Source organism: Oncorhynchus mykiss, chromosome 18 (assembly GCF_013265735.2).
Source record: "Oncorhynchus mykiss isolate Arlee chromosome 18, USDA_OmykA_1.1, whole genome shotgun sequence".
NCBI lineage: Eukaryota > Metazoa > Chordata > Actinopteri > Salmoniformes > Salmonidae > Oncorhynchus > Oncorhynchus mykiss.
This window is the reverse complement of record NC_048582.1, coordinates 27,680,390-27,706,778: the sequence shown is the minus strand read 5'-3', so window position 1 is coordinate 27,706,778 and position 26,389 is coordinate 27,680,390. Positions and strand designations below refer to the sequence as shown.

At 43.2% G+C, this 26,389-nt stretch overlaps 1 protein-coding gene across 3 annotated transcripts in view; it reads right to left on the bottom strand.

The window, feature by feature from the left end:
• LOC110495947 (alpha-1,6-mannosylglycoprotein 6-beta-N-acetylglucosaminyltransferase A) overlaps positions 1-26,389 on the bottom strand; it is a 120,584-nt gene that overhangs the window by 43,282 nt on the left and 50,913 nt on the right. For all 3 annotated transcript variants that reach the window (XM_036952457.1, XM_021571491.2, XM_021571492.2), the window contains 7 exons: positions 25,382-25,458; positions 23,769-23,858; positions 20,816-20,887; positions 18,990-19,151; positions 15,876-16,045; positions 10,984-11,118; positions 6,190-6,323 (listed from right to left, as the gene is read on the bottom strand). In XM_036952457.1, the coding sequence (XP_036808352.1) occupies positions 6,190-6,323; positions 10,984-11,118; positions 15,876-16,045; positions 18,990-19,151; positions 20,816-20,887; positions 23,769-23,858; positions 25,382-25,458 (840 nt within the window). The remainder of the gene's footprint in view (positions 1-6,189; positions 6,324-10,983; positions 11,119-15,875; positions 16,046-18,989; positions 19,152-20,815; positions 20,888-23,768; positions 23,859-25,381; positions 25,459-26,389) is intronic.

The following is a 26,389-nucleotide window of genomic DNA, read 5'->3' as shown; positions in this document are numbered from 1 at the left end:
ATGGATATGATGTCAGTTCGGTTGTCATCTGAGACATTCTCATCAATAATAAGATGACAAACTTTACAGTGTAAAGTCTACACATCAGAGTTATCGGATTCACATGGAATTGTTGTTCAATTTAAATGTTTGAATATGAAATTATTCGTGATGGGATGAAATGTGATTTTAGCTTCTAAAATGTGAGAATTGGGTTTTCATGAGTGAATTAGGCCCGACTCAGTGGCCCGCCCACGTGAAGAGACATCGGTTGTAAACTATGAAACAGACCCCTTTTCTCCCTCCACTATATAAGCCCTTGACGAAAATATAAGCTCCTGTTCCGAGGATGTGAGGACGACGGTCCAATGTCAGAATGGTTCAGATAACTACAGAACGAAGCCAACATCAGCGTGAGCTTTTGTTGCGAATGGTATGAACTTTGAACTCTTATTCACTACAGAAGTGATACCTCCTAGCCGTTGAGTTAGCAACAGCAGCTGCAAACGAGGGTTAGGAAGGAACAGACAGAGTATCCCGTCTATCGCACAACGATGTTACTACAACGTATCCAATTTGACCACCTTTGTCAAAGGACAAAGGACTCGGTTTGGCAACACGGCCTTCCATCTACCACCAACATAAGAGTAAATATTTATTGCATTTTCCTTTTCCAAATGGGCAGTAATTTAGAATGCATAAAATACTGTATTTACGATAGCACAGCTTCTTCCTTTGGTCCTCAGTCTTCCCGCTCTTTCACTCAAACCCAGCCCTTTTCTTTTGTGTAACCAGCCGTCATATCTGTTCCGCCCGCTAGGGACGTTTTCCTTTATGACATAATTTGTAATAAAGGTATAATTCATTCTTTGTATATGTAATTCTGTGTGATTAGTTAGGTATTTAGTAAATAAATAATTAAACCCAATTTTGTATTGCTGATTCAACTTTTTAGCCATGGTTCGTGAAGATAACCAAGAATTTACAACTTTCAGATGAGACTGAATTAAGGTGACGATTAATATTGACTGCTATTGATGTAAAATATTATTAGGTCTTTAAGAGTTTATTCGGAAGATAACAGCTCTATAAATATTATTTTGTGGTGCCCCAACTCTAGTTAATTACATTTATATGATTAGCTCTATCAGGTAATATTAATTACGGCAAAATTATTTTATAGAATAGCATGTCATATCACTTAATCTGGCATAGCCAAAGACACAACAATGTACACCATGCGTATACCGTACATACAACTAATAACACTTTAAAACTTACAATAGTTTTGGTTTGTTCTTAGAACTTTAAACCATATGAAGTGCTCACTCCCAGAACACACATATCCGTCCCAAATGGCATCCTATTTCCTATATAGTGCACTATGTCTGACAAGGCTCTGGTCACAAGTAGTGCATTATATAGGGAATAGGGTGCCATATGGGACGGCCTATACATTAGTCCACTTGGAAATGGACTTGCATGTGTTTGTGTACGCCAGCCCTGGCCAGGTGATGGAAGCCAAGAGCCAGAGTAACAGAACAGCCAGGCTAAGTCATGTACCAGCTGGAGCAAGAGCAGGGGAAACATTTGCTCACTGAAGGGGGTGTGTTAATCCCTTTGCCTGTTTATAACTGTACAGATGGATGGCCGGGGATGGATGTAGGAGAGTGTTCCAGCAGACCCCTCAAACACACACACACACACACACACACACACTATTCAGGCCAGTGAAACATGACCCTTGAAGGGCCCGCTCACACATTCGCCAACTGGGAGGGCATCGTGCAGAAAGAATCTCTTGCCCGTGTGAACAGGGAGTGTGACTGGTTCCAAACCAATCATCAAATCTCACTACAGACAATGAATAACCTGTATGTACCAGCTGGCTTCATTTGCATGATAGTAAAAGTTTGGCAGATATGTACACTGAACAAAAATATAAACGCAACATGCAACAATTAACTATTTTACTGAGTTGCAGTTCAAATAAGGAAATCAGTCAATTGAAGTCAATTCATTAGACCGTCATTGTAAATAAGAATTTGTTCTTAATTAACGGATTTTCCGAGTTAAATAATGGCTAAATAAAAATAGATGGAATTCACATGACTGGGAATACAGACATGAATCTGTTGGTCACAGATACCTTGAAAAAAAGGTAGGGGAGTGGATCAGAAAACCAGTCAGTATCTGGGGTGACCATTTGCCTCATGCAGTGCGACATCTCTTTCACATAAAGTTGATCAGGCTGTTGATTGTGGCTGTGGAGTGTTGTACCCCTCCTCTTCAATGGCTGTGCGAAGTTGCTGTATATTGTCGGAAACTGGAACACTGACGTACACGTCGATCCTGAGAATCCAAAAAATGCTCAATGGGTGACATGTCTGGTGATTATGCAGGCCATGGAAGAACTGGGACATGTCTGTACACAATTCCTGGAAGCTGAACATGGGGCTGTGCATTATCATGCTAAAACATGAGGTGATGGAGGCATCTCTGTGCACTAAAATTGCCATCAGTAAAATGCAAATGTGTTTGCTGTCTGTAGCTTTTGCCTGCCCAACCATAACCCCACCACCATGGAGCACTGTGTTCACAACCGGACATCAGCAAACCGCTCACCCACACAACACCCTACACGCGGTCTGCCATCTGTCCGGTACAGGTGAAACCAGGATTCATCCATGAAGAGCACACTTCTCCAGTGTGCCAGTGGCCATCGAAGGTGAGCTTTTGCCCACTGAAGTCAATTACGACGCCAAACTGCAGTTAGGCCAAGACCCTGGTGAGGACGACGAGCACGCAGATAAGCTTTCGTGAAACGGTTTCTGACAGTTTATGCAGAAAAACTTTGGTTGTGCAAACCCACAGTTTTATCAGCGATCCCGCAGGTGAAGAAGCTGGATGTGGCAGTCCTGGGATGGCATGGTTACACATGGTCTGCAGTTGTGAGGCCGGTTAGACATACTGGCAAATTCTCTACCCAAATTATGGTAGAGAATTTAACATTAATTTCTCTGGCAACAGGTCTGGTGGACATTCCTGCAGTGAGCATGCCAATTGCACACTCCCTCAAAACTTCAGACATCTTTGGCATTGTGTTGTGTACCAAAACTGCACATTTTGGAGTGGCCTTTTATTGTCCCCAGCATAAAGGGGCACCTGTGTAACGATCATGCTGTTTATTTAGCGTCTTAATATGACATACCTGTAGGGTTGTAAAAAATTCCGGGAACTTTCAATAAATTCCCTGGTTTTCCCTGGAATTTATTGAAAATTCCTGGATTTTTGCAACCCTACACACCTGTCAGGTGGATGGATTATCTTGGCAAAGGAGAAATGCTCACTAAAAGGGATGTAAAGAAATGTGTGCAAAAATTTGAGCTAAATAAGCTTTATGTGCATATGGAACATTTCTGGGATCCCATGTCAGCTCATGAAACATGGGACCAACACTTTACATGTTGCGTTTATATTTTTGTTCAAGTGGATCATTACCCTATACAGGGGATTACATATCCTATGTAGAGTTAATATGCATTACGCAACATAATATAACATTGTTATGTGTTTGGTAAGCAGACCATCTTGAGACCATTGCTTATGGACATTTGCGTCCTTTATGAAATAGCTAACCACATCAAGCAGAACATTAGCCTACTTTTATTACGACACAAATACTTAATTATAAATATTGAATACTGAACATTTTTATTGAAACATCTTTCAAAAACATTCAATGCATTGATATTGTAAACAGAACACACAGGAAGTGTGTCAAAGAGCTATAGTAAGGAGGTCAAATTACACTGTTGAAGGAAAACCATAATGAAGTGACACATCAAAAGAGAATGTTGACCTCACACCCTACAACGATACAGCCACACCACCAGATCACATAGCTGACTATGAACTACAGACGCAGGTACAGTTATTTGAATTCCATTGTTTTTCTTTTTTTGTGAGCTCAATGCAACATTGCACAGTTTCTCTAGAGATAAATCAGATCCAACCTGAACTGTGCGATGTAGTAGGGAGTTGTAGTTTCCAACAGGCCAATATTCTACATTGTTTAGCTCCTCCAGACTCAACTCTGGACTTAAATAAAAAATCTAATTTCATTTATCACATACGTATGTTTAGCAGATGTTATTGCGGGTGTAGCGAAATGCTGGTGAAGCCAGTTCCACAGCTTTATAGAGACGACTTGGAATGAAATAATAAAGTCATCAAATATAGCAAATATAATATACAAAACTGAAATATTTTATTAAAGTAATGTTAATAAATGATGGCTAATAAGTGATGGGCAGTCACTACTATAATGGGACTTTCATCGTTTTATCCTGTGTTGTTACAGCATTCAGCCCACATAATGCATAGTACATTTAATGTCAAATAAATTATATTGAAACTGAAATCGAAAAACAGTGATTATTTTTGAATAATCGAACCGAAACCGAACAGACCTCAAAAAGCACTACTATGAACTGATTTAATCTTACTATTATATACATGGGAACGAAACAAAGACAATAGTAACTTATAAGGTTATCAGAAAGTCTCTTTCCTGAGGCAGAGAATAAAGGAGTTTCCTTTTGATTTATTGTGTACAACAACAACACCAGAGGATGAAGGACAAGTTATATAGTAGGCTATTGTAGCTGTTCAGTAAAAGCCTGGGACTAGAGTCTGTACCTAGCCGGAAGCAGAGAAACAATTCTAGATGTGAACATGTTGTTATGGTTTTGGAGAGGAGAACAGTGGTGAGAAGAACGACATTGGAAATGTTCCATGGCTAGCCTGGTCCCTAAAAGATCTGTTTGTGCTGTCGTGTCATCTCCTGTCAGGCGAGACAAGGCAGCACAAACAGATCTGGGCGATCAGAGCCCTTTCCCTCTCCTGCCTCATTGGCCAGAGCCCTTTCTCTCTCGTGTCACATTGGCAGAGCCCTTTCCCTCTTCTGTCTCATTGGCCAGAGCCCTTTCCATCTCCTGTCTCATTGGCCAGGGCGCTTTCTCCTGTCTCATCGCTTTCCCTCGTCTGCACCCTTTATCCAGTGATTTATGCAAGACTACTTAATGGTAATGAATGGAACCCAAGGCTAGGATTGATTTCCCGTGGCGCCTTCTTTGTCTTAATGTCCTCTGTTACATCTTAGTCTTAGGATGGAAGGAAATCCAACCCTCAAGAGTTAACATATTGAAAATACAAGTTTTGTTTATTCAAGCCCCATTGTTGCTGTTACACAACTGCAAGTGTGAGATACAGTGACTTCCCCTAAGCCTGAAAACAGAGCAGTGATGACAGGATATAAAACAATACGCTGGGGATAAGGTGAATGTTTCTCCATAGGCAAGAGAAGGGGACACAAATCCAACATGCCCGATGCACCGGAACAAATCTGTGTTTCATTTCGACCCATGGTGTAACCGATGTGCGTTTGATTAGTTACAGATATCATCTAACCCTTGCAGCTAGTAAACTGGATGACATGAAAAGACCTGTGTCGTATGAGAATGGCATACTCTATCCGCAACACAAAGGGTCTATTGAGGCTGGTCTGCTATTCCAGCCTGACGTGGGCCAAACCACTGAAACTGAGACCGGAGAGAGGTATTCATTCATTCTGGGTAACATTTTACTTTCCATCAGCCATGGGGAAAAGGTTAAAACCCCCTGGGGTGGTGGAATCTCCCTCCCCACCCCTGGGTCGTGTTCATTAGGGCACATAACAGAAAACCTAACGTGTTTTGCAACGGAAAACAAAAATTAGTGTGTCTTATTGGGCTCCCGAGTGGCGCAGCGATCTAAGGCACTACATCTCTAAGGCATCACTACAGACACCATGGTTCGAATCCAGGTTGTATCTCAACCAGCCATGACTGGGAGTCCCATAGGGCAGGGCACAATTGGCCCACCGGGTTTGGCCGGTGTAGGCAGTCATTGTAAATAAGAATTTGTTCTTAACTGACTTGCCTAGTTAAATAAAGATTAAATGTAAAAACTTTTTCTTTTTCTTGGATTACAGGTTGCCCCTCACTGTTTTAGACCATTTGCTTCCATTTGGTGCCTTATGAACAATCCCTGTCATTAGGTGGGAGTAGGGTGAAGTTGTTGAATTTCCCCCACTAATGGTTAAGGTTAGGATTAGGGAGGAGAAGCTGATCCTAGATCTGTACCCCAGAACCATGAGGTGGTACTTACGGAACATGGTGTTGAACTGCTGGGGGTTGAGGTTCCACTTGCCCCAGGGGGTCTTGTGGCCCTTGGACTGAGCATAGTGGGCGTGGTTGAACTCGGGCTCTGTGCCGAAGGAATCCAAAACCCGCAGCATACACCTGTCACACACCACATTATAGTGTTAGCATACATCTGTAATACACATTATACGCATTATGGCATTAATACACACTTACAGCGGTGTCTCAACCACTAATAAATGGTTAATGAATTACATGATGCCTATATTTTCCATACCTTCATGGTCACAGATAGTGTACAAAGCACAGAGAGAGCTTCCTACTGATCAGACGGGAACAGTAAAGGTTACACATCATGACTAATTAGAGGACCAGAGAAAGGATGTTATGTGGAATGGAATGACACATTCCTGACCTTTTCTCTCTCGCTTTCTCTCAGTCCCTCTCTGTCAGCCCCCCTCCCCCCCTCTCAGTCTTTAGCTTTCTCTCTTTTTCAGTCACCCTCCCTCAGTCTTTAGCTTTCGCTCTCTCTCCATCTATCTAGCTCTCTCTTTTTCAGTCACCCTCTCTGTCTTTAGCTTTCTCTCTCTCCATCTATCTAGCTCTCTCTCTTTCAGTCACCCACTCTCAGAGTCCCCATCTTTCAGTCTCCCTGACACATGCTTTTTCAGATAATACCCCCAGACCAAAAAAAAATGTCCAAAGCCTAAAAATAAACACCTGGCTATGCTTCACCACTATTCCTTTCCACCTTTAATCCTTCTGGACAGAGCCCAACATACTCATCTGATTCACCCCTGGCGGGGTGGAGGTGTAATAATGAGTATTAATCAAATTGATGAGGGGCCAGGAGTACCAGAGGGGTCGGCTAAGCTCAGTCTGGCAGCCCGGGCAAGGCCACTCCTGACCACGCAGATGTTTCACAGATGGTGGGTGGGTGTGTGTGCAAGCGTGAGAAAGAGAGAGAGAGAGACAGCGTAAGTGTGTGTGTGAGACTGTGTGTGTCTTCAAGATGCTCAGGAAATATGGGAAATGGATTCACAATGAGGAAACTTAAGACTAGTGAGACTTTATTTTACCTTTATTTAACTAGGCAAGTCAGTTAAGAACAAATTCTTATTTTCAATGACGACCTAGTTAACTGCCTGTTCAGGGGCAGAACGACAGATTTGTACCTTGTCAGCTCAGGGGTTTGAACTTGCAACCTTCCGGTTACCCTGCCGCCCCAGACTAAAGCCACAGCATGCAAATCTCTTAGTTTTTGAGACACTTGGGTATAGTCAGACGCAGTACAACATTCTTAGGAGATGATGCGAGAGAAAGAGATTCAGGTGAAATACTCTTTCAAATTAGATTGTTGTAGACTGGAGACTACGGTTGTTCAGATCAGTGGCAAGGAGTACAAAACTGTCACATTTACGATATCAGTCGTGTCTTTATAATGATTTCCATGTAGAATTGAGAGTTAGACAAACTGAAATGATAGCGTATTATAGCCAGCAAATAATGATTATAGTTGATATGATGACTGAAGCAAGCATTGGTTTTCTGCAGTGAGAGTGATAGACCAATACATAGATCGATACAGAAAGAGAGAGAAAGACAGAGTGAATGTGTGTATGTGCATGCATATATATATGTGTGTGTGTGTGTGTGTGTGTGTGTGTGTGTGTGTGTGTGTGTGTGTGTGTGTGTGTGTGTGTGTGTGTGTGTGTGTGTGTGTGTGTGTGTGCCTGCATGTGCGCGAGAGGGAAGAAGAGTGACAGGACAGGCGGCTGCCCTCATTAAAAACACTAATACTGCTGAGCCGATCACTGAGATTCTCCCTACAGTCCTTTCACTGCCCTGAACAACCACACTCACTTCCACTTTGGCCTTGGAACACAATCCTCGCTCTCAAATTCTCTTCCCTCTTGAGACTCAGACTGCTCCCTAATGGCACCCTATTCCCTATATAGTGCAGTGCACTACTTTTGACAAGAGTCCCACAGGGCTTTGGTCAAAACTAGTGCACTACAGTGAGCTCCAAAAGTATTGGGACAGTGATACATGTGCTGTTGTTTTGGCTCTGTAGTCCAGCACTTTGGATTTGAAATTATACAATGACTGAGGTTTTATTGTAAATAAGAATAGAATACATTTTTTTAACACTTCTACATTCATGTGGATGCTACCATGATTATTTTGTGCCCAATAGAAATTAATGGTAAATAATGTGTCATTTTGGAGTCACTTTTTATTGTAAATAAGAATATAATATGTTTCTAAACACTTCTACATGAATGTGGATGCTACCATGATTACGCATAGTCCTGAATAAATCGTGAATAATGATGAGTGGAAAAGTTAGACGCATAAATATCATACTCCCCAACGATGCTAACCTCCTCTGTTATTGTAATGGTGAGAGGTTAGAATGTCTTGGGGGTATGATATTTGTGCGTCTAACTTTCTCACTCATCATTATTCACGATTCCTTCAGGACTATCCGCAATCATGGTAGCATCCACAATGTAGAATTGTTCTATATTAGAAGCTGTTCTGGAGAGGCTGGAAAATGAAAGACACTTAATGATACAGTCCAGGATCTTAAGCACGACATATTTGTAACATATTGTACGAATTGGATTTGTAACATATTATAGGAATTGCAAAAAATAACATAACATACGTAATGAATCACATAGTACACAATTGGATGACGTAGCACACAAAAAAAATATAGGGACCCGTTTTGGCTCGTGAGCACCCCTTTCAAAACTACTGGCTGAAATTATACAAAATGTTCTGAAGCATCACTTTAAGTGGGGAGGGAAAGAGCTGGATAGACAAGGAGGAGGAAGGAGAGGACATATGCAAGAAGAACATAAACAAGACAGGGTTAGACAACTATGGGCGAGACCAAAACAGTTCCACGACGTGACTAGTCAGCTTAAAAATCTAAAATCGACATTCAACAGAAGTTTTGTCTGAAGTTACAGTAAAACAGTGGCATCTGATAACCTTCCTGGAAGTGCACGTCACAAAATCAACACTGAATGAAGTGGCCAAATGTCTTCACCAATATGTTTAACGAGAAATTAATCAATGCACTCATGAAAATGCCAGCTGGATCCTGCATTACGACCACACCGTCTGTATAAAGGTTGATTCTGTGTCCCAAACGGCTCCCTATTCCCTAAATGGCACATTACTTTTGACCAGGGGCCTTGGTCAAAACAAATGCATATTATAGGGAATAGAGAGCCGTTTGGGATGCAGTCCCAGTCAATTTCCTCAGAGCAAGATGAAACAGGATGCAAACCCGAAACCAACAAAAAGTGTTGACACGAGAAAGGAAATCTTGGGGCTATTAGCGAACCTGACTTATTGTTCTCACAAGGCGGTTCTCGTAACAACCTCCAACCACACCAATGGGCTACATCAGAGGAACAATACCCACAAGGCGCCGGTTCAGACAGTCCTACCAGTGGAGCGCTCACGTGCACACGCACAATAGAGAGAGGGCAGAAAACAGACACAACCATGACCACTGCTCCATTAAGAGTTAAGACCTTGACCTGATGTTCCCATGGAAACGGCCTACCTACATGAGGACGTCAAACCATTTATATCTGACACAATGCAATTTCAGCCCAGTGAGAGAGAACAGTTTGATGACAGCCACTGAAACAGAGGTGGTTCTCATGATAGTGAGCTTGCTTGATGACTCACCTTGCATGAGACCTGAAGACTTGTGTTAAGCTTAAAAAAAAATAGGGGCTTACAGAAGAAAAACCCATCCACCCACACAGGCAGGAGGAGCTGGCCCACCTCGGTCTGGTCTGCATAGCCCCCCGAATCTGATCTGCGGTCCCGTGTGACTCAATTGGTAGAGCATGGCGCTTGCAACACCAGGGTTGTGGGTCAGATTCCCTCAAGGGACCAGTATGAGAAAAAAGTATGAAAATGTATGTACCCACTATAAGTTTCTCTGGATAAGAGCATCTGCTAAATTACTCAAATGTAAATCCAGCCTGGGTTTCAGCCTTCTCATTCAGATGCTAATGAGTGTGTAAATCACATCTGTCCCCCCCCCTCTGTGCCTGGATCTTTGTCACCTGAATAGCTACCCCACCAAGTATCAAATGAGCTGCAAAAAAATAGGCCTCTTTTCATCTTGCCAACCTCTCTCTCCGTTGCTCTCCAATCAGTAAATGAGTAGTGGGCGAACCCTCTGACAACGTGCCTCAGCAAGGTTTGGCATCCTACAGGGAGGGACACAGCCTCGGGAGACTCAGAGTGACACAGACAAAGAGCCTGACAATGTTACCACTTCCCGATTAGTCAAAGCAGCAAGGAGGATGCGGATTCCAAAGAGACCTCATCACGTGACAGACGTAAATGAGGATACTAGGAAACTCATTGGATACAAAAACTAGGATGTTCATATTTGAACTAAGACATTTTATGACAACTCCGTTAGATCTCAATCTGCCTAAATTAACAACATCATCATACACGCTCCCGAGTGGCGCAGCGGTCTAAGGTACTGCATCTCAGTGCTAGAGGCGTCACTACAGACCCTGGTTAGATTCCAGGCTGTATCACAACCGGCCGTGATTGAGAGTCCCATAGGGCAGCGCACAATTGGCCCAGCGTCGTCCGGGTTAGGGTTTGGCCGGGTTAGGCCGTCATTGTAAATAAAAATGTGTTCTTAACTGACTTGTCTAGTTAAATGAAGGTTAAATTTAAAAAAGAAAGAAAGAAAATATCACATACACACACACACACACAGTTGAAGATATGGAGTACATACTGATAGTGGACCCAGGAGGGCCCCAGTGTCTTCTTGAACTGGGTCAGGCCCACAATGTCAATGTAGATGAGCTCCACCACCTTGTCCCCCTGGGTGGGGCAGCTGGACTTGTTCCCCATCACTCTCCTCATGATCCTGCACAAAGAGAGGGAGTGGGCTTAGTTAGGACCCACAGGGTGTATCTGAAATGGCACCATATTCCCCTATATAGTTCACTACTTTTGACCAGGGCTCTGGGGTTGAGAACAGTTTTAAATTCACTGTAACATGTACAATAATGTTGTATTGTAATATATATACTTTTTAAAGAGAGCAACAACATGTAAACACACAACAAACAAAGAGAAGAAAGCTATGGATTGTTTACACATAGTAAACCCCTCTTATTAAAGTGGCGCCACAGAACATGACTGACGTTTTACATTCTCCCAACCAATTGTGCAATTTTTTTCTTTTTTTGCGTAACTTATTTTTTAAAACTTATTGTGTACATAATGTTACTGCTACCGTCTCTTATGACCGAAAATAACTTTTCGGAAAATCGATTACTCACCACTGGAAGAAAATGACTTGTTTTCCTTTAACGAGTCTGACGAGAAGGATATCCTTCTTTCACTGGAACAGGCCCAGAGCCACGCCTTTTGCGTGAAGAAAATACGCCAGAAAAGGGGACGCAGATCAGGGATCCTTCTGAGAATCCGGAGGTGAGCGAGTAAACTCCCAATGCCTTACATTCTCCTTGCTAACGTGTAATCGTTAGAAAATAAAATTGATGACCTGCTATTAAGATTATCCTACCAACGAGACATTAAAAATTGTAACATCTTATGTTTCACTGAGACGTGGCTGAAAGTAAAAACTCACAATATACAGTGCCTTGCGAAAGTATTCGGCCCCCTTGAACTTTGCGACCTTTTGCCACATTTCAGGCTTCAAACATAAAGATATAAAACTGTATTTTTTTGTGAAGAATCAACAACAAGTGGGACACAATCATGAAGTGGAACGACATTTATTGGATATTTCAAACTTTTTTAACAAATCAAAAACTGAAAAATTGGGCGTGCAAAATTATTCAGCCCCCTTAAGTTAATACTTTGTAGCGCCACCTTTTGCTGCGATTACAGCTGTAAGTCGCTTGGGGTATGTCTCTATCAGTTTTGCACATCGAGAGACTGACATTTTTCCCATTCCTCCATGCAAAACAGCTCGAGCTCAGTGAGGTTGGATGGAGAGCATTTGTGAAAAGCAGTTTTCAGTTCTTTCCACAGATTCTCGATTGGATTCAGGTCTGGACTTTGACTTGGCCATTCTAACACCTGGATATGTTAATTTTTGAACCATTCCATTGTAAATTTTGCTTTATGTTTTGGATCATTGTCTTGTTGGAAGACAAATCTCCGTCCCAGTCTCAGGTCTTTTGCAGACTCCATCAGGTTTTCTTCCAGAATGGTCCTGTATTTGGCTCCATCCATCTTCCCATCAATTTTAACCATCTTCCCTGTCCCTGCTGAAGAAAAGCAGGCCCAAACCATGATGCTGCCACCACCATGTTTGACAGTGGGGATGGTATGTTCAGGGTGATGAGCTGTGTTGCTTTTACGCCAAACATAACGTTTTGCATTGTTGCCAAAAAGTTCAATTTTGGTTTCATCTGACCAGAGCACCTTCTTCCACATGTTTGGTGTGTCTCCCAGGTGGCTTGTGGCAAACTTTAAACGACACTTTTTATGGATATCTTTAAGAAATGGCTTTCTTCTTGCCACTCTTCCATAAAGGCCAGATTTGTGCAATATACGACTGATTGTTGTCCTATGGACAGAGTCTCCCACCTCAGCTGTAGATCTCTGCAGTTCATCCAGAGTGATCATGGGCCTCTTGGCTGCATCTCTGATCAGTCTTCTCCTTGTATGAGCTGAAAGTTTAGAGGGACGGCCAGGTCTTGGTAGATTTGCAGTGGTCTGATACTCCTTCCATTTCAATATTATCGCTTGTACAGTGCTCCTTGGGATGTTTAAAGCTTGGGAAATCTTTTTGTATCCAAATCCGTCTTTAAACTTCTTCACAACAGTATCTCGGACCTGCCTGGTGTGTTCCTTGTTCTTCATGATGCTCTCTGCGCTTTTAACGGACCTCTGAGACTATCACAGTGCAGGTGCATTTATACGGAGACTTGATTACACACAGGTGGATTGTATTTATCATCATTAGTCATTTAGGTCAACATTGGATCATTCAGAGATCCTCACTGAACTTCTGGAGAGAGTTTGCTGCACTGAAAGTAAAGGGGCTGAATAATTTTGCACGCCCAATTTTTCAGTTTTTGATTTGTTAAAAAAGTTTGAAATATCCAATAAATGTCGTTCCACTTCATGATTGTGTCCCACTTGTTGTTGATTCTTCACAAAAAAATGCAGTTTTATATCTTTATGTTTGAAGCCTGAAATGTGGCAAAAGGTCGCAAAGTTCAAGGGGGCCGAATACTTTCGCAAGGCACTGTAGAGCTGGCAGAATTTTCCATGCACCGGCAGAACAGGGATGCTACCTCTGGTGTCTTTTTGTCAATAACAGCTGGTGCACGATGTCTAATATTAAAGAAGTCTCGAGGTATTGCTCACCTGAGGTAGAGTACCTTATGAAGCTGTCGACCACACTATCTACCAAGAGACTTCTCAACTGTATTATTTGTAGCCGTCTATTTACCACCACAAAGCAAAGCTGGCACTAAGACCGCTCTCAAGTAACTCTTTCTGGCCATAAGCAAAGAAGAAAATGATCACACAGAAACAGCGCTCCTAGTGGCCAGGGACTTTAACGCAGGCAAACTTAAATCAGTTTTACCAAATGTTTACCAGCATATCACATGTGCATTTTCAACCTCTGAGTCTGTTTCAAGCAGACCACCATAGTCCCTGTGCCCAAGGAAGCGAAGGTAACCTGCCTAAATGATTACCGCCCCGTGGCACTCACATCGATAGCCATGAAGTGCTTTGAAAGGCTGGTCATGGCTTACATCAACAGCATTCTCCTGGACACCCTAGACCCACTCCAATTCGCATACCGCCCCAACAGATGAAGCAATCTCAATTTCACTCCACATCGCCCTTTCTCACCTGGGCAAAAATAACACCTACGTGAGAATGCTGTTCATAGTCTACAGCTCAGCATTCAAAACCATAGTGCCCATGAAGCTCATCACTAAACTAAGGACTCTGGGACTAAATGCCTCCCTCTGCAACTGGATCCTGGACTTCTTGACGGGCCACCCCCAGGTGGTAAGAGTAGGCAACAATACGTCTGCCACGCTGATCCTTAACACTGGGGCCCCTCAGGGGTGTGTACTTAGTCCCCTCCTGTATTCCCTGTTCACCCACGACTTTGTGGCCAAACATGACTCCAACACCATCATCACGTTTTGTTTTTTTTACCTTTATTTAACTAGGCAAGTCAGTTAAGAACAAATTTACAATGATGGCCTATGAACAGTGGGTTAACTGCCTTTTCCAGGGGCAGAATGACAGATTTTTACCTTGTCAGCTTGAGGATTTGAACGAGCAACCTTTCGGTTACTGGCCCAATGTTCTAACTACTAGGCTACCTGCTGCTGAAGACACAACAGTGGTAGGCCTGATCACCGACAACGATGGAACGGCCTATAGGGAGGTCAGAGAACTGGCAGTGTTGTGCCAGGACAACAACCTCTCCCTCAATGTGAGCAAGACAAAGGAGCTGATCGTGGACTACAGGAAAAGGTGGGCCGAACAGGCCCCCATTAACATCGACGCGGCTGTATTGGAGCAGGCCGAGTTCCTTGGTGTCCACATCACCAACAAACTATCATGGTCCAAACATACCAAGACAGTCGTGAAGAGGGCACAAAAATAACTTTTTTTCCCCCTCAGGAGACTGAAAAGATTTGGCATGGGCTCCCAGAATCCTCAAAAGGTTCTACAGCTGCACCATCGAGAGCATCCTGACCGGTTTCATCACTGCCTGGTATGGCAACTGCTCGGCATCTGACCGTAAGGCGCTACAGAGGGTAGTGTGAACAGCCCAGTACATCACTGGGGTCAGGCTTCCTGCCATCCAGGACCTACATAATAGGTGGTGTCAGAGGAAAGCCCATAAAATTGTCAGACTCCAGTCACCCAAGTTATAGACAGTTTTCTCTGCTACCACACGGCAAGCGGTACCGGAGTGCCCTGTATTTAGCCTCGTTATTGTTATTCTTATTGTGTTACTTTTTATTATAACTTTTTATTTTAGCCTACTTGGTAAATATTTTGAACTGCACTGTTGGTTAAGGGCTTGTAAGTAAGTATTTCACGGTAAAGTCTACAGTTGTTGTATTCGGCGCATGTGGCAAATAAAGTTTGATTTGATTATTCAAGTAGGAAGTCATTTGAGACAGGTTTTACCTAACAAAGCAGGACTAGAGTACACAAAAAACATGTGTTAGTTTTTGCAGGTGGGTTGCAACCACCTCACATTACACTAGCTTTAGCTGTAGTGTGAAGTTATACTTCTGCTCATTCCATAGGTGACTCCGGGGAGGTAATACCTGGGGCTGTATGTATTAAGCATCTCAGAGTAGGAGTGCTGCTGATTTAGGATCAGTTTCGCCTTTTAGATCACAATGAATAAGACTATATGGACAGGGGAAACCTGGGCCTGTATCCATAAAGCGTCTCAGAGTAGGAGTGCTGATGATCTGGGATGAAGTCCTAACCTGTCCATATCATTTTATTCATTATGATCCTAGAATTGTTCAATAAGAAACGCTCTTTATAATTTTACGTTGGAAAACATTTTAACCGTTTTGCTACGGTACTCCGCACTGAACACCACCCAGATGTGTCCGAGGGGTGCACACACACACTCAATGGACTCACTCTTTGAGCTCGGCCAGGGAGGCGGAGATGCGTACGTCGTGGCCCAGCAGGTAGAGGGTGGTGATGAGGTCACTCCATTGCACCAGCTCCCCCAGGGGGCCCCCACTGAAGGCGTTCTCTGCAATCTTGAAGCCCGACTCCTTGGTCAACAGGCCCAGGTGCACCAGGATCTGATGTAGAGAGAGGGGTATAGAGTGTCAGTTCAGTTTAAATCTATTGTTTCTCATTGTGGCTCAGTTGGTTAGAGCATGGTGCTAGCAATGACAGGGTTGAGAGTTTGATTCCCAACGGGCTATCAATATAAAGATTTATGGGAATGGGATATATCATCATCAACATATAAAAAATTCATACACTATTACTGGAACCCAATAAAATCACTGGGTATAATATAGTGTGCAACTTTGTTGTTTTCTTTTTCAAGTATGTTAGGCAAATCGCCAACCATCTGGGTGTGTGTCTTTAGTTCTTGAAATAATCCAAACACAAATCAATGGGTTGAAAAAATGTAATAAGGCATTTTCCCTATTCAAACGTAGCAGAATGTACGTCAAAGATGCACTCCACAGAAGACGTATCATTATTAACATCAGAGCGCACAAGTCTCCTTCTATTCACCAGGGAACACACAGACACAGGAGAGAATCCGACATTACAATGTTCTGTGCTTTCTATGGACGTCTCAACACACTTTCAGCTGCTGTGTTAGCCAGCCACAATAATGCGTCCCAAACAGCACCCTATTCCCTATACAGTGCACTACTTTTGTCCAGTTCCCATAGTAAACTATGTAGGGGATAGGGTGCAATTTGGGACGGAGACGCAATCACTAAGGTGCATTGCAGTTTGTCCTATATTTATGTTGTATTTACAAAATATGTTTTATCTCAGGCCCCCGTTCCTTCAGGAGGCCTTTTGCTAGGCCATCATTGTAAATAAGAATTTGTTCTTAACCTGTTAGAGCTCTAGGGGCGCTATTTCATTTTTGGATAAAAAACGTTCCCGTTTTAAGCGCGATATTTTGTCACGAAAAGATGCTCGACTATGCATATTCTTGACAGTTTTGGAAAGAAAACACTCTGAAGTTTCAGAATCTGCAAAGATTTTGTCTGTAAGTGCCCCAGAACTCATTCTACAGGCAAAACCAAGATGATGCATCACCCAGGAATTAGCAGAATTTCTGAAGCTCTGTTTTCCATTCTCTCCTTATATGGCTGTGATTGCGCAACGAATGAGCCTACACTTTCTGTCGTTCGCCCAAGGTCTTAGCAGCATTGTGACGTATTTGTAGGCATATCATTGGAAGATTGACCATAAGAGACTACATTTTCCAAGTGTCCGCCTGGTGTCCTGCGTCGAATTCGGTGCGCAATTGCCAGCTGCTTCTACTTTACCATTTGATTCAGGGGAGAAAGCATGTGTCCAAGAACGATGTATCAATGAAGAGATATGTGAAAAACACCTTGATGATTGATTCTAAACAACGTTTGCCATGTTTTCAGTCGATATTATGGAGTTAATTTGGAAAAAAGTTCGCGTTTTGAGGACTGAATTTGGGGATTTTTTTTGGTAGCCAAATGTGATGTATAAAACGGAGCTATTTCTAATACACAAGGAATCTTTTTGGAAAAACTGAGCATCTGCTATCTAACTGAGAGTATCCTCATTGAAAACATCAGAAGTTCTTCAAAGGTAAATGATTTTATTTGAAGGCTTTTATGTTTTTGTTAATGTTGCGTGCTGGATGCTAACGCTAATGCTAACGCTAAATGCTAACGCGAAATGCTAACGCTAGCTAGCTACTTTTACACAAATGATTGTTTTCCTATGGTTGAGAAGCATATTTTGAAAATCTGAGATGACAGTGTTGTTTACAAAAGGCTAAGCTTAAAAGATGGCATATTTATTTCATTTCATTTGCGATTTTCATAAATGGTTAACGTTGTGTTATGCTAATGAGCTTGCTGATAGATTTACACAATCCTGGATACAGGGGTTTTTTCATAGCTAAACGTGACGCAGAAAACGGAGCGATTTGTCCTAAACAAATAATCTTTCAGGAAAAACTGAACATTTGCTATCTGAGAGTCTCCTCATTGAAAACATCTGAAGTTCTTCAAAGGTAAATGATTTTATTTGAATGCTTTTCTGTTTTTTTGTGTAAATGTTGCCAGCTGAATGCTAATGCTAAATGCTACGTTAGCCATCAATACTGTTACACAAATGCTTGTTTTGCAATGGTTGAGAAGCATATTTTGAAAATCTGAGATGACAGTGTTGTTAACAAAAGGCTAAGCTTGAGAGCTAGCATATTTATTTCATTTCATTTGCGATTTTCATGAATAGTTAACGTTGCGTTATGGTAATGAGCTTGAGTCTGTATTCACGATCCCGGATCCGGGATGGGGAGATCAGAAAGGTTAACTTACTTGCCTAGTTAAATAAAGGTTCAATTTAAAAAATTGTCCAGGAATTCATGGGTAGAGAGAGGATTATGACTGTAATAATATAAAAAGATCTGTTTGTGCGGTCTTGCCAAGTTGGCTCCAAGTTGGCAAAACAGCACAAAGAGATCTGGGATCAGGCTACTTTGTTCCTGCTTTGAGCCTTTGGCATGATAGAGGTTGGGCTGAGTCCCGATTCCCCACACTTCTCCCAAAGTGTACTCTTACTCACTCAAGCCAATGCTTACACCAATCACTTCTGGAATAAAGTGAAGAATTGGAGTTTCAGGTGCAAGAGACTTTGTTCCACTCTAACTAGAGGGAGTAGGGCTCTCCCATATGTCATATCCATACTGTTCGAAGCCGTAGTCAGAAAGAGGAGGTGGAGGTGAATTATTTACAGTCCTGAAGATCACTAGGGAACTGAAACCTCCATTATTAATTGTTGGGGCCAGGTAGCTACCCAGAACACAATGGACTTTCCTTGTTTAAATTTTCTCAGTTCAGAAAGGCATGGGCTGATTCTGTTCTCTTGTCCAAGTAGATAATATATTTTCGGAGGTGTGTTTGTGTGTGTGAGTGCGTGCAAGTGTGTAAGTGCAAGCTTGCATGAGTATGTGTGTGCGTGCGTGCACATGAGTACGTGTTTGTGAGTGTGTCCGTGTCCTACCTTCTTCCTCTTGCGCTTGGCCAGGTTCTGCTTGGCAGCCAGGGCGCGGATGGCGTTGATCCAGGGGTCTTCCATGCGCTTGATCCGGAGCATCATCCAGCGGAACTCCTCTCGCCGAGACATGACCCGATATAGCTCCTCGAAGCTTGTTCGGATCTCCGTCTAGGAAGAAGACAACACAATTTAGACACCCCTACTCTTTAGGCGTTATGGTTTAACCCATTAACCTCTTTCAAGGTTTACCCTATAGAAGGAGAATGTTGGCCTCTGAAAGGGGGTAGGTAGACAGTCAGTAGGCACTTTCGTTTTGGATCGGCAAATGCCCCAGGTGGGCGGAGTGTGCACATTTTAGACTAAAGTGAAATCTCCACCCACCTGGGGCACAGGACGATGACAAACGAGCACGCCCAACTGTGTTTGTCGTGATCAGTTTGAGCAAGGAGGCAGAGAATCGCTGATCTTCATTATATAATGAGTGGTTATGTAGGGTTTGAGGTCATTTGTAGATCAGTGATTCTGTAATGCTGTCAATCTCCAACACGCACATTGGTATCGAAATCCATTGATTCACTTGAAGGGATCGGTCACAACATACAGGATATAAAGAGGATTCTCATCAACTTAAACACTTAAGCTACAAAGTGCCAAGTTCTGCCAGGCGCTATTTGCATTACAAAGACATATGGCTCCTCATTGAATGCTGGAATGCAATGATAGCAATCTACACATTTCTCATTTCTCATTCTCTCGGGTCAATATTTAAGAAAGCTTTCACAAAGCCGACTTGGTTGAGATGCAGCCCTGCCTGCCATTAACAGCTGCTAAAGCTGGGGAAACAACACACTAACAACGCTCTGGCAGTGTATTACCATCCCTCATCAGGACAGGAAATCACTGGGAGAGACAGGTCTGGGGTTCTGTCCCAAATGGCATCCTATTCCCTATATAGTGCACTACTTTTGACCATAGCGTTATGGGCCCTGGTCAACAACAACAAAAAAATCACAACCACCATCAACGGTGATCTCAAAGACAAAAGGATCACTCATGTTGACATATCCGAAGGGGGGCAAAGAGTATTCAATTTGGACTTATCGCATTATCCATAACCGGGAGCGGAGTAATATTTAAAGCCAATAACGACGAGCCACGCCCAGAGCTCTGAGCTCAGACGGCCCTGGAGGGAGATTTGAGCGAGTGCCCATTGGCATGGCGACAGGCATCATGGTATAAATCCTCTCCCGCTCTATAGTCAGTTACTAGCAGAATCACTGGAGTTACTCTACAGACAGTGTGTGTGTGTGTGTGTGTGTGTGTGTTAGCCTATGTGCACTAACATTGCTTATCCATTAGTCGATACCATTTGAGCTAAAAGACAAGCGGAAGAGGTCATTTCTAAAGAGCACATGATGTCATAACATTATAAAAGCAATTCAATGCCCTCGTGACTTGGCATTTGTCTTCAGGCCGGGTATTCGTCGTTATTGGCTTTAAATATTACTCCGCTCTCGGTTATGGATAATGCGATAAGTCCAAATTGAATACTCTTTGCCCCCTGGCCAGTCCCCAGAGGGGTGAGAGTGAAAAGGACTCCAGACTGTTGGTCTTTCAACAGGGTGCAGAGACTGGCACTTATGCCCTTTTCACTACTGTGTTTTAAGATATTTTCTTATCACACTGTCATTTTCACATGGTGTCAACCTGAACCAAACTGTGTTGGCTGTAATATTATATTTTCCTGTTGTTCTTTCCAGCGCGGTTCTAGCAACTATACTCAGTTTGACTCGGCTTGGCAGTGTGGAAAGCCCTTCAGTTCAGACACTCACCTGGCCCCTCCGGTCGGCCTCCTCATTCAATGTCTTGGTTCTCCACGGTAGGCGCGGGCACCAGTTCTCCACCTAAAATTACATTAACATCAGAACATAACATCAGAAGGAACTGAGATGTAAAATGTGACAGAGTGATTCATATGGGGCCTGTGAACTCTGCCAACGAAGAGGAGAGAGAGGACGCAGTGTCGAGGGAGGGAGGAAAGGACACTAGGGTTGTGTCCAAAATGGCACACTCTTCTCTATATAGTGCACTACTTATGACCAGAGCCTAATAGGCCTTGGTCAAAAGTAATTCACTATATAGGAAATAGGGTAACATTTGGGATGCAGCCTAGGGGGCAAATCAGGCAATCATTCGGCAGGTAATTATTTCAGTGAAAGCAGATGTCATGCTGACAGAGGCCTGGCTCGCTTTGTTCTCACTTCAGAAGTTCTGATGCATCAACTAGCTATGGTGGGACCATCCTCACTGTTGAGTGCAGATACAGAGATAGTCATGTACTGTAATGACATCCTATTCCCTATATAGTGCACTATTTTGGGGGATGTCTGGCTGATAGGGTGTAGGGCTCTGGCCAAAAGTAGTTCACTACATTGGGGATAGGGTGCCATTTGGATAAACTCTTAATCAATTAAGCCTCAATCAACCTCATTCACTCACTGAGCCAGTGAGGCAACCAGTGGAACCCTGATACACTACAACTGACCCTTAAAATGGAGGCTGGGGTTTTAGCTGTGACAGCCCCAACGTTGGGTCCATCCGTCTGGCTGTCCACTCTGAGCATGGGAAATTGGGCTACATCCCAAATGCCTCCTCACTCTGAGGAGGGTGCATTGCGTCCGTGAGTGCCAGACAGAACGCGTGAGAAAGGCAGAGAGGGAAAGAACAAGGCTGATATTATATGGAAATACATGCATATCGCCATGGTGAAATGGTCACATGACTTGAGTGCAAAATGCTCGGTGATAGAGAACTGTCTCACTGATCAGACTTCTCACTGGCTGCATACCTAAGGGTTCCCTATGGGCCCTAGTCACAGCCACCCTCTCAACCTTAAAGGAAAATTCCACCCACACACACATACACAGTCCCAAAATGTTGTATATGTCAGCAATCATGTTCAAGATATATACACTTTTAAAAAATACAGAAATACAGCCGGTGTTATGCATTTTGTGTCATGAACATTGGCTCTCTAAATGGGAGTCTCGTGAGTGAAAACATCAGAAGCTCAAAGGTAAACGATTGAATTTGATTGCTTTTCTGATTTCCGTGACCAAGTTACCTGCTGCTAGCTGGACAAAATGCTATGCTAGGCTATCGATACACTTACACAAATGCTTGTCTAGCTTTGGCTGTAAAGCATGTTTTGAAAATCTGAGATGACAGGATGATTAACAAAATTAACAAAAGGCTAAACTGTCTCTCAATATATTTAACTTGTGATTTTCATGAATAGGAATATTTTCTAGGAATATTTATGTCTGTTGCGTTATGCTAATTAGTGTTAGTCGATGATTACGCTCCTTCATGCGGGATGGGGAGTCACTAGAGGTTAAAGGAAAATTCCACACACACACACACACACACAGTCCCAAAATGTTTTATATGTCAGCAATCAAGTTCTCAAGATATATACACTTAAAGAATACAGAAATACGGCCTCCCGGGTGGCGCAGTGGTTAAGGGCGCTGTACTGCAGCGCCAGCTGTGCCATCAGAGTCCCTGGGTTCGTGCCCAGGCTCTGTCGTAACCGGCCGCGACCGGGAGGTCCGTGGGGCGACGCACAATTGGCCTAGCGTCGTCCGGGTTAGGGAGGGATTGGTCGGTAGGGATCTCCTTGTCTCATCGCGCACCAGCGACTCCTGTGGCGGGCCGGGCGCAGTGCGCGCTAGCCAAGGTTGCCAGGTGCACGGTGTAGCCACATTGGTGCGGCTGGCTTCCGGGTTGGATGCGCGCTGTGTTAAGAAGCAGTACGGCTGGTTGGGTTGTGTATCGGAGGACGCATGACATTCAACCTTCGTCTCTCCCGAGCCCGTACCGGAGTTGTAGCAATGAGACAAGATAGTAGCTACAACAATTGGATACTACGAAATTGGGGAGAAAAAGGGGTAAAATAAAAAATAAAATAAAAAAAAATTACAAATAAAAAAAAATACAGAAATACAGCCGGTGTTATGCATTTCGTGTCATATGATGCTGAGTATATATGAAAAAAAGTATACATCATGATGCAAACTGCATCATACTAGCTTTTTATGAAAGGTGACTGCAAAAAAAAAAACTGCAAATCTTGATTGATTGCTGACATGCAAAACATTTTGGGACTATGTCAACAATGGACTAATGAAACAAATACCAGAATATAGATTTGGGGTGGAGTTTTCCTTTAATGAATCTGGTGCATGTCTTTCCAAACAGGTTTTTTTCAGTAGAGTAAAAGTACATTGCATGGTTCTTCCCCCAAGCACTGCTCTCAACCGATACAACATTTAGAAGCTCCCATATCTGACCAGCTCCCATATCTGACAGAGAATAATCAGCACAAAGAGTCAGGGACTTGAGTTTGATTGAAACTACTTAGCAATGAGCTTCTCATTGACCACCAGAGGACAAACCTTATTTGTGAATGCTATGGTATAAATGGGCTTTACATCTCAAGTGTAGTGTTTGCATGTGCGTACCCTACTCGCTAAGGTCATCAGATAGCTACAGTACATGTTTCCATATTAACGGCTAGAAAAAAACGCAACGCTGTAGGATAATTCACAAGTAAATAGTTCAGTCGTCAAGGGTGCGTGGAGATGCAATGGATGAATACGTAAAGAGCTGGGGAGTTCCACATCCCCCAGGCTGTTAACACTGAATGTCAACGAGTAGATCATACCATAACAAACATAAAATGGACAACCAAGGACACACACACACGGACACACACACACTCACCTCGCTGAGATATATGAAGAAGGAGCAGGCGGAGCCGTCCACGCCGTAGTTAGTGTAGCATGAGTCTGACCGCCACATGTCCTTCATCCACTGAGGAAGAGGAGGAGAGACTTGATCAGGACTGAACACAATAGATACCAGTGTAGCCTATCAATCCACATCTTGGCCAGTCCTCCCATCCCATGTCTGTGTGTGTGTGAGGACTCATCAATCCAAGAAAAAGAACCAGGCAATATAAGCAAAGAAACAGTGACAAAAATGTAAATGCAAAGTGTCAACAGCATTGAAAGTGAAAAAGTGTTTTTGTTGAATGGGCTGATGTTTTTTCGAGACTCAACCGCAAAATACAGTGTTTTCAGATGTTCACAGATGGAGATGTGCAAAACAGTCTGCTGAAGCCCAGTGAAGGAGCAGAGTGAAGGAGCAGAGTGGGGCTATGACTTGGCCAAGGCTACGGGGGAATATGGCAATCACTTACACACTCTGGGTTAGGAATAATGGTGTTCCACTCCAACACTGACACATTAAGGCTGAGTCTCAAATGACACCCTATTCATTATGGGCCCTACATAGGAAATAGGCTGCCATATGGGAAGTAGCCTACCTCTTTCCATCGCTGCAATTTCCATCTGATTTTATAAATCGGATTTCCATCCCATTGTTTTTGAATGACTGAATGGCTATGCAGAGTGGGTGTAGGTTTATATGAAACTGCCCTAACTAATTCCACTGAGATTGACAGCCACCCAAGTAAATCCCCTGGAATGTGTCACGCCAGGCAGCTGAAAACATAATTTGCAGCTAATTGACTTAAAGGAATTCTACAGGGGTTTATGAATTCCGAAGTATATTGTAATCGGGAGGAGCAAGAAGTCTTCAATTTGTCTTTTGTTCCTGCTTAAAAACCTTCTGAAAGATTTTTCAAATAATTATTATCCATCAGAGCACAATAACAGGATGGAAAAGGTTGCCAGTAGGAAGTTTGTACCATGTACAGTATTATATAGCACTGTGACAGCTGGGATTTCCACCATACCCCATAAAAGCGCCCGAGGAATAAAATAAACTGTCCGAAGTTATTTTACTAGCCGACAGTTTTATCAGCAGAAACATTTAGGCAACGCGCAACAGAATACATTGAAAAGCTGCATTCTGATTTAACCTCAATAAAACACTTGAGATGTAATGTGGTTGAAATAATCCCATAAAAAAAGAGAAAGGAGATTTGAGACAAACGGAGGCTAAATAGGACAAAATAACTCATCTGTTTCCGCTATGGAGCCTGTTTGAGCCCTGTTTTGGCTCTTTTAAATGGTGATCGGCTAGCCATGCCTGCCTTTCCTTGGTGCCAGTGCCAGTATAGGCTTGGGAGCAGCCCGCAGAGCAGATGGCCTTTATGATATGACGGTATCTGCTCCGGGCAGACTCCGGCCTGGGGCTGTAGGTCTGTGATTACTGCTGCTGCTGGTGGTTGCTATGTGTGTGTGTGCGTGTTTGCTTGGGTGCGTGTTTGCTTGGGCGCGTGTGTGTTTGATTGGGCGCGTGTGTGTTTGATTGGGCGCGTGTGTGTTTGATTGGGCGCGTGTGTGTTTGATTGGGTGCGTCTCGCTCACCTTGACTTTGCCCTCACAGTGAGGGAAGCCGTCCATGGGGGGAAGCTCACATTTCTCCTGAGCGCCGTTCAGCAGATCTGAGGAAAGAGAGGAGAGAGAGAGAGGAGAGAAAAAGAGAGGAGAGATCAATAAGGTCAGGCACCAGCGTTGGGAGCAAACCGTGCAGGTGTGGAACTGACAGAAAAAAAGACGACACGGAGAGATCAATACACACGCATGAATGAACCACACTCCTGTGCACATACACACGGCCTCAGGCATGTATGCGTGTGACACATCAAAAATACACACACACACACACACACACACACACACACACACACACACACACACACTTTGGGTTTACACATCAAAAAGCTCCGATCAACCAATGACTTCACTGGGTCTGTAATTCCATGTATCCTCAGGGAAGTGATGGTATTTTGAAGAGACTGAACATGGCCCAGAATTGAAACAACATATGTACGCATGTGATGTGTGCTCTCTCCCAATAGCACGAGCACAGGTAGCGTAACTTGTGTGACCACATGGTACCATCCATCCGCAACAGATACACGATGCCACAGAGGCTATGCTGTTCCCCTGGCCGAGCATACGGTGGTGTGATTTCCATACCTGACGCAGGTTCAGATAAGCTCGCCTCACACCGACAACAGACGTGTGGAGTTTAGATATGCCAGGGCTACTAAGAGGCTTCAATGGAATGGGGTGCTGGGAATAGTCACACTGCAAAAAAGAAAATGTGATGGCATCTCCTATAAATAAAAGATGACTCGTTTCAATCGTTTTTTGTCCAAAAATGATTGGGTGCTATTCCATATGTAGGAAATAGGGTTGCCCTTTTTTAACTGTTTGTTTCTCTAGATTTCACAAAAACAACAAATGTTATCCTCATATTCCTGTGAGGACAAAGACACCAAGGTTGGGAGAAGGTGTCCCATTAAGAAATGGCTGTTACATGACAGAGGTGGTGATGAGGCTCAGACAGGGCTCTATTTTCTCAGGGGG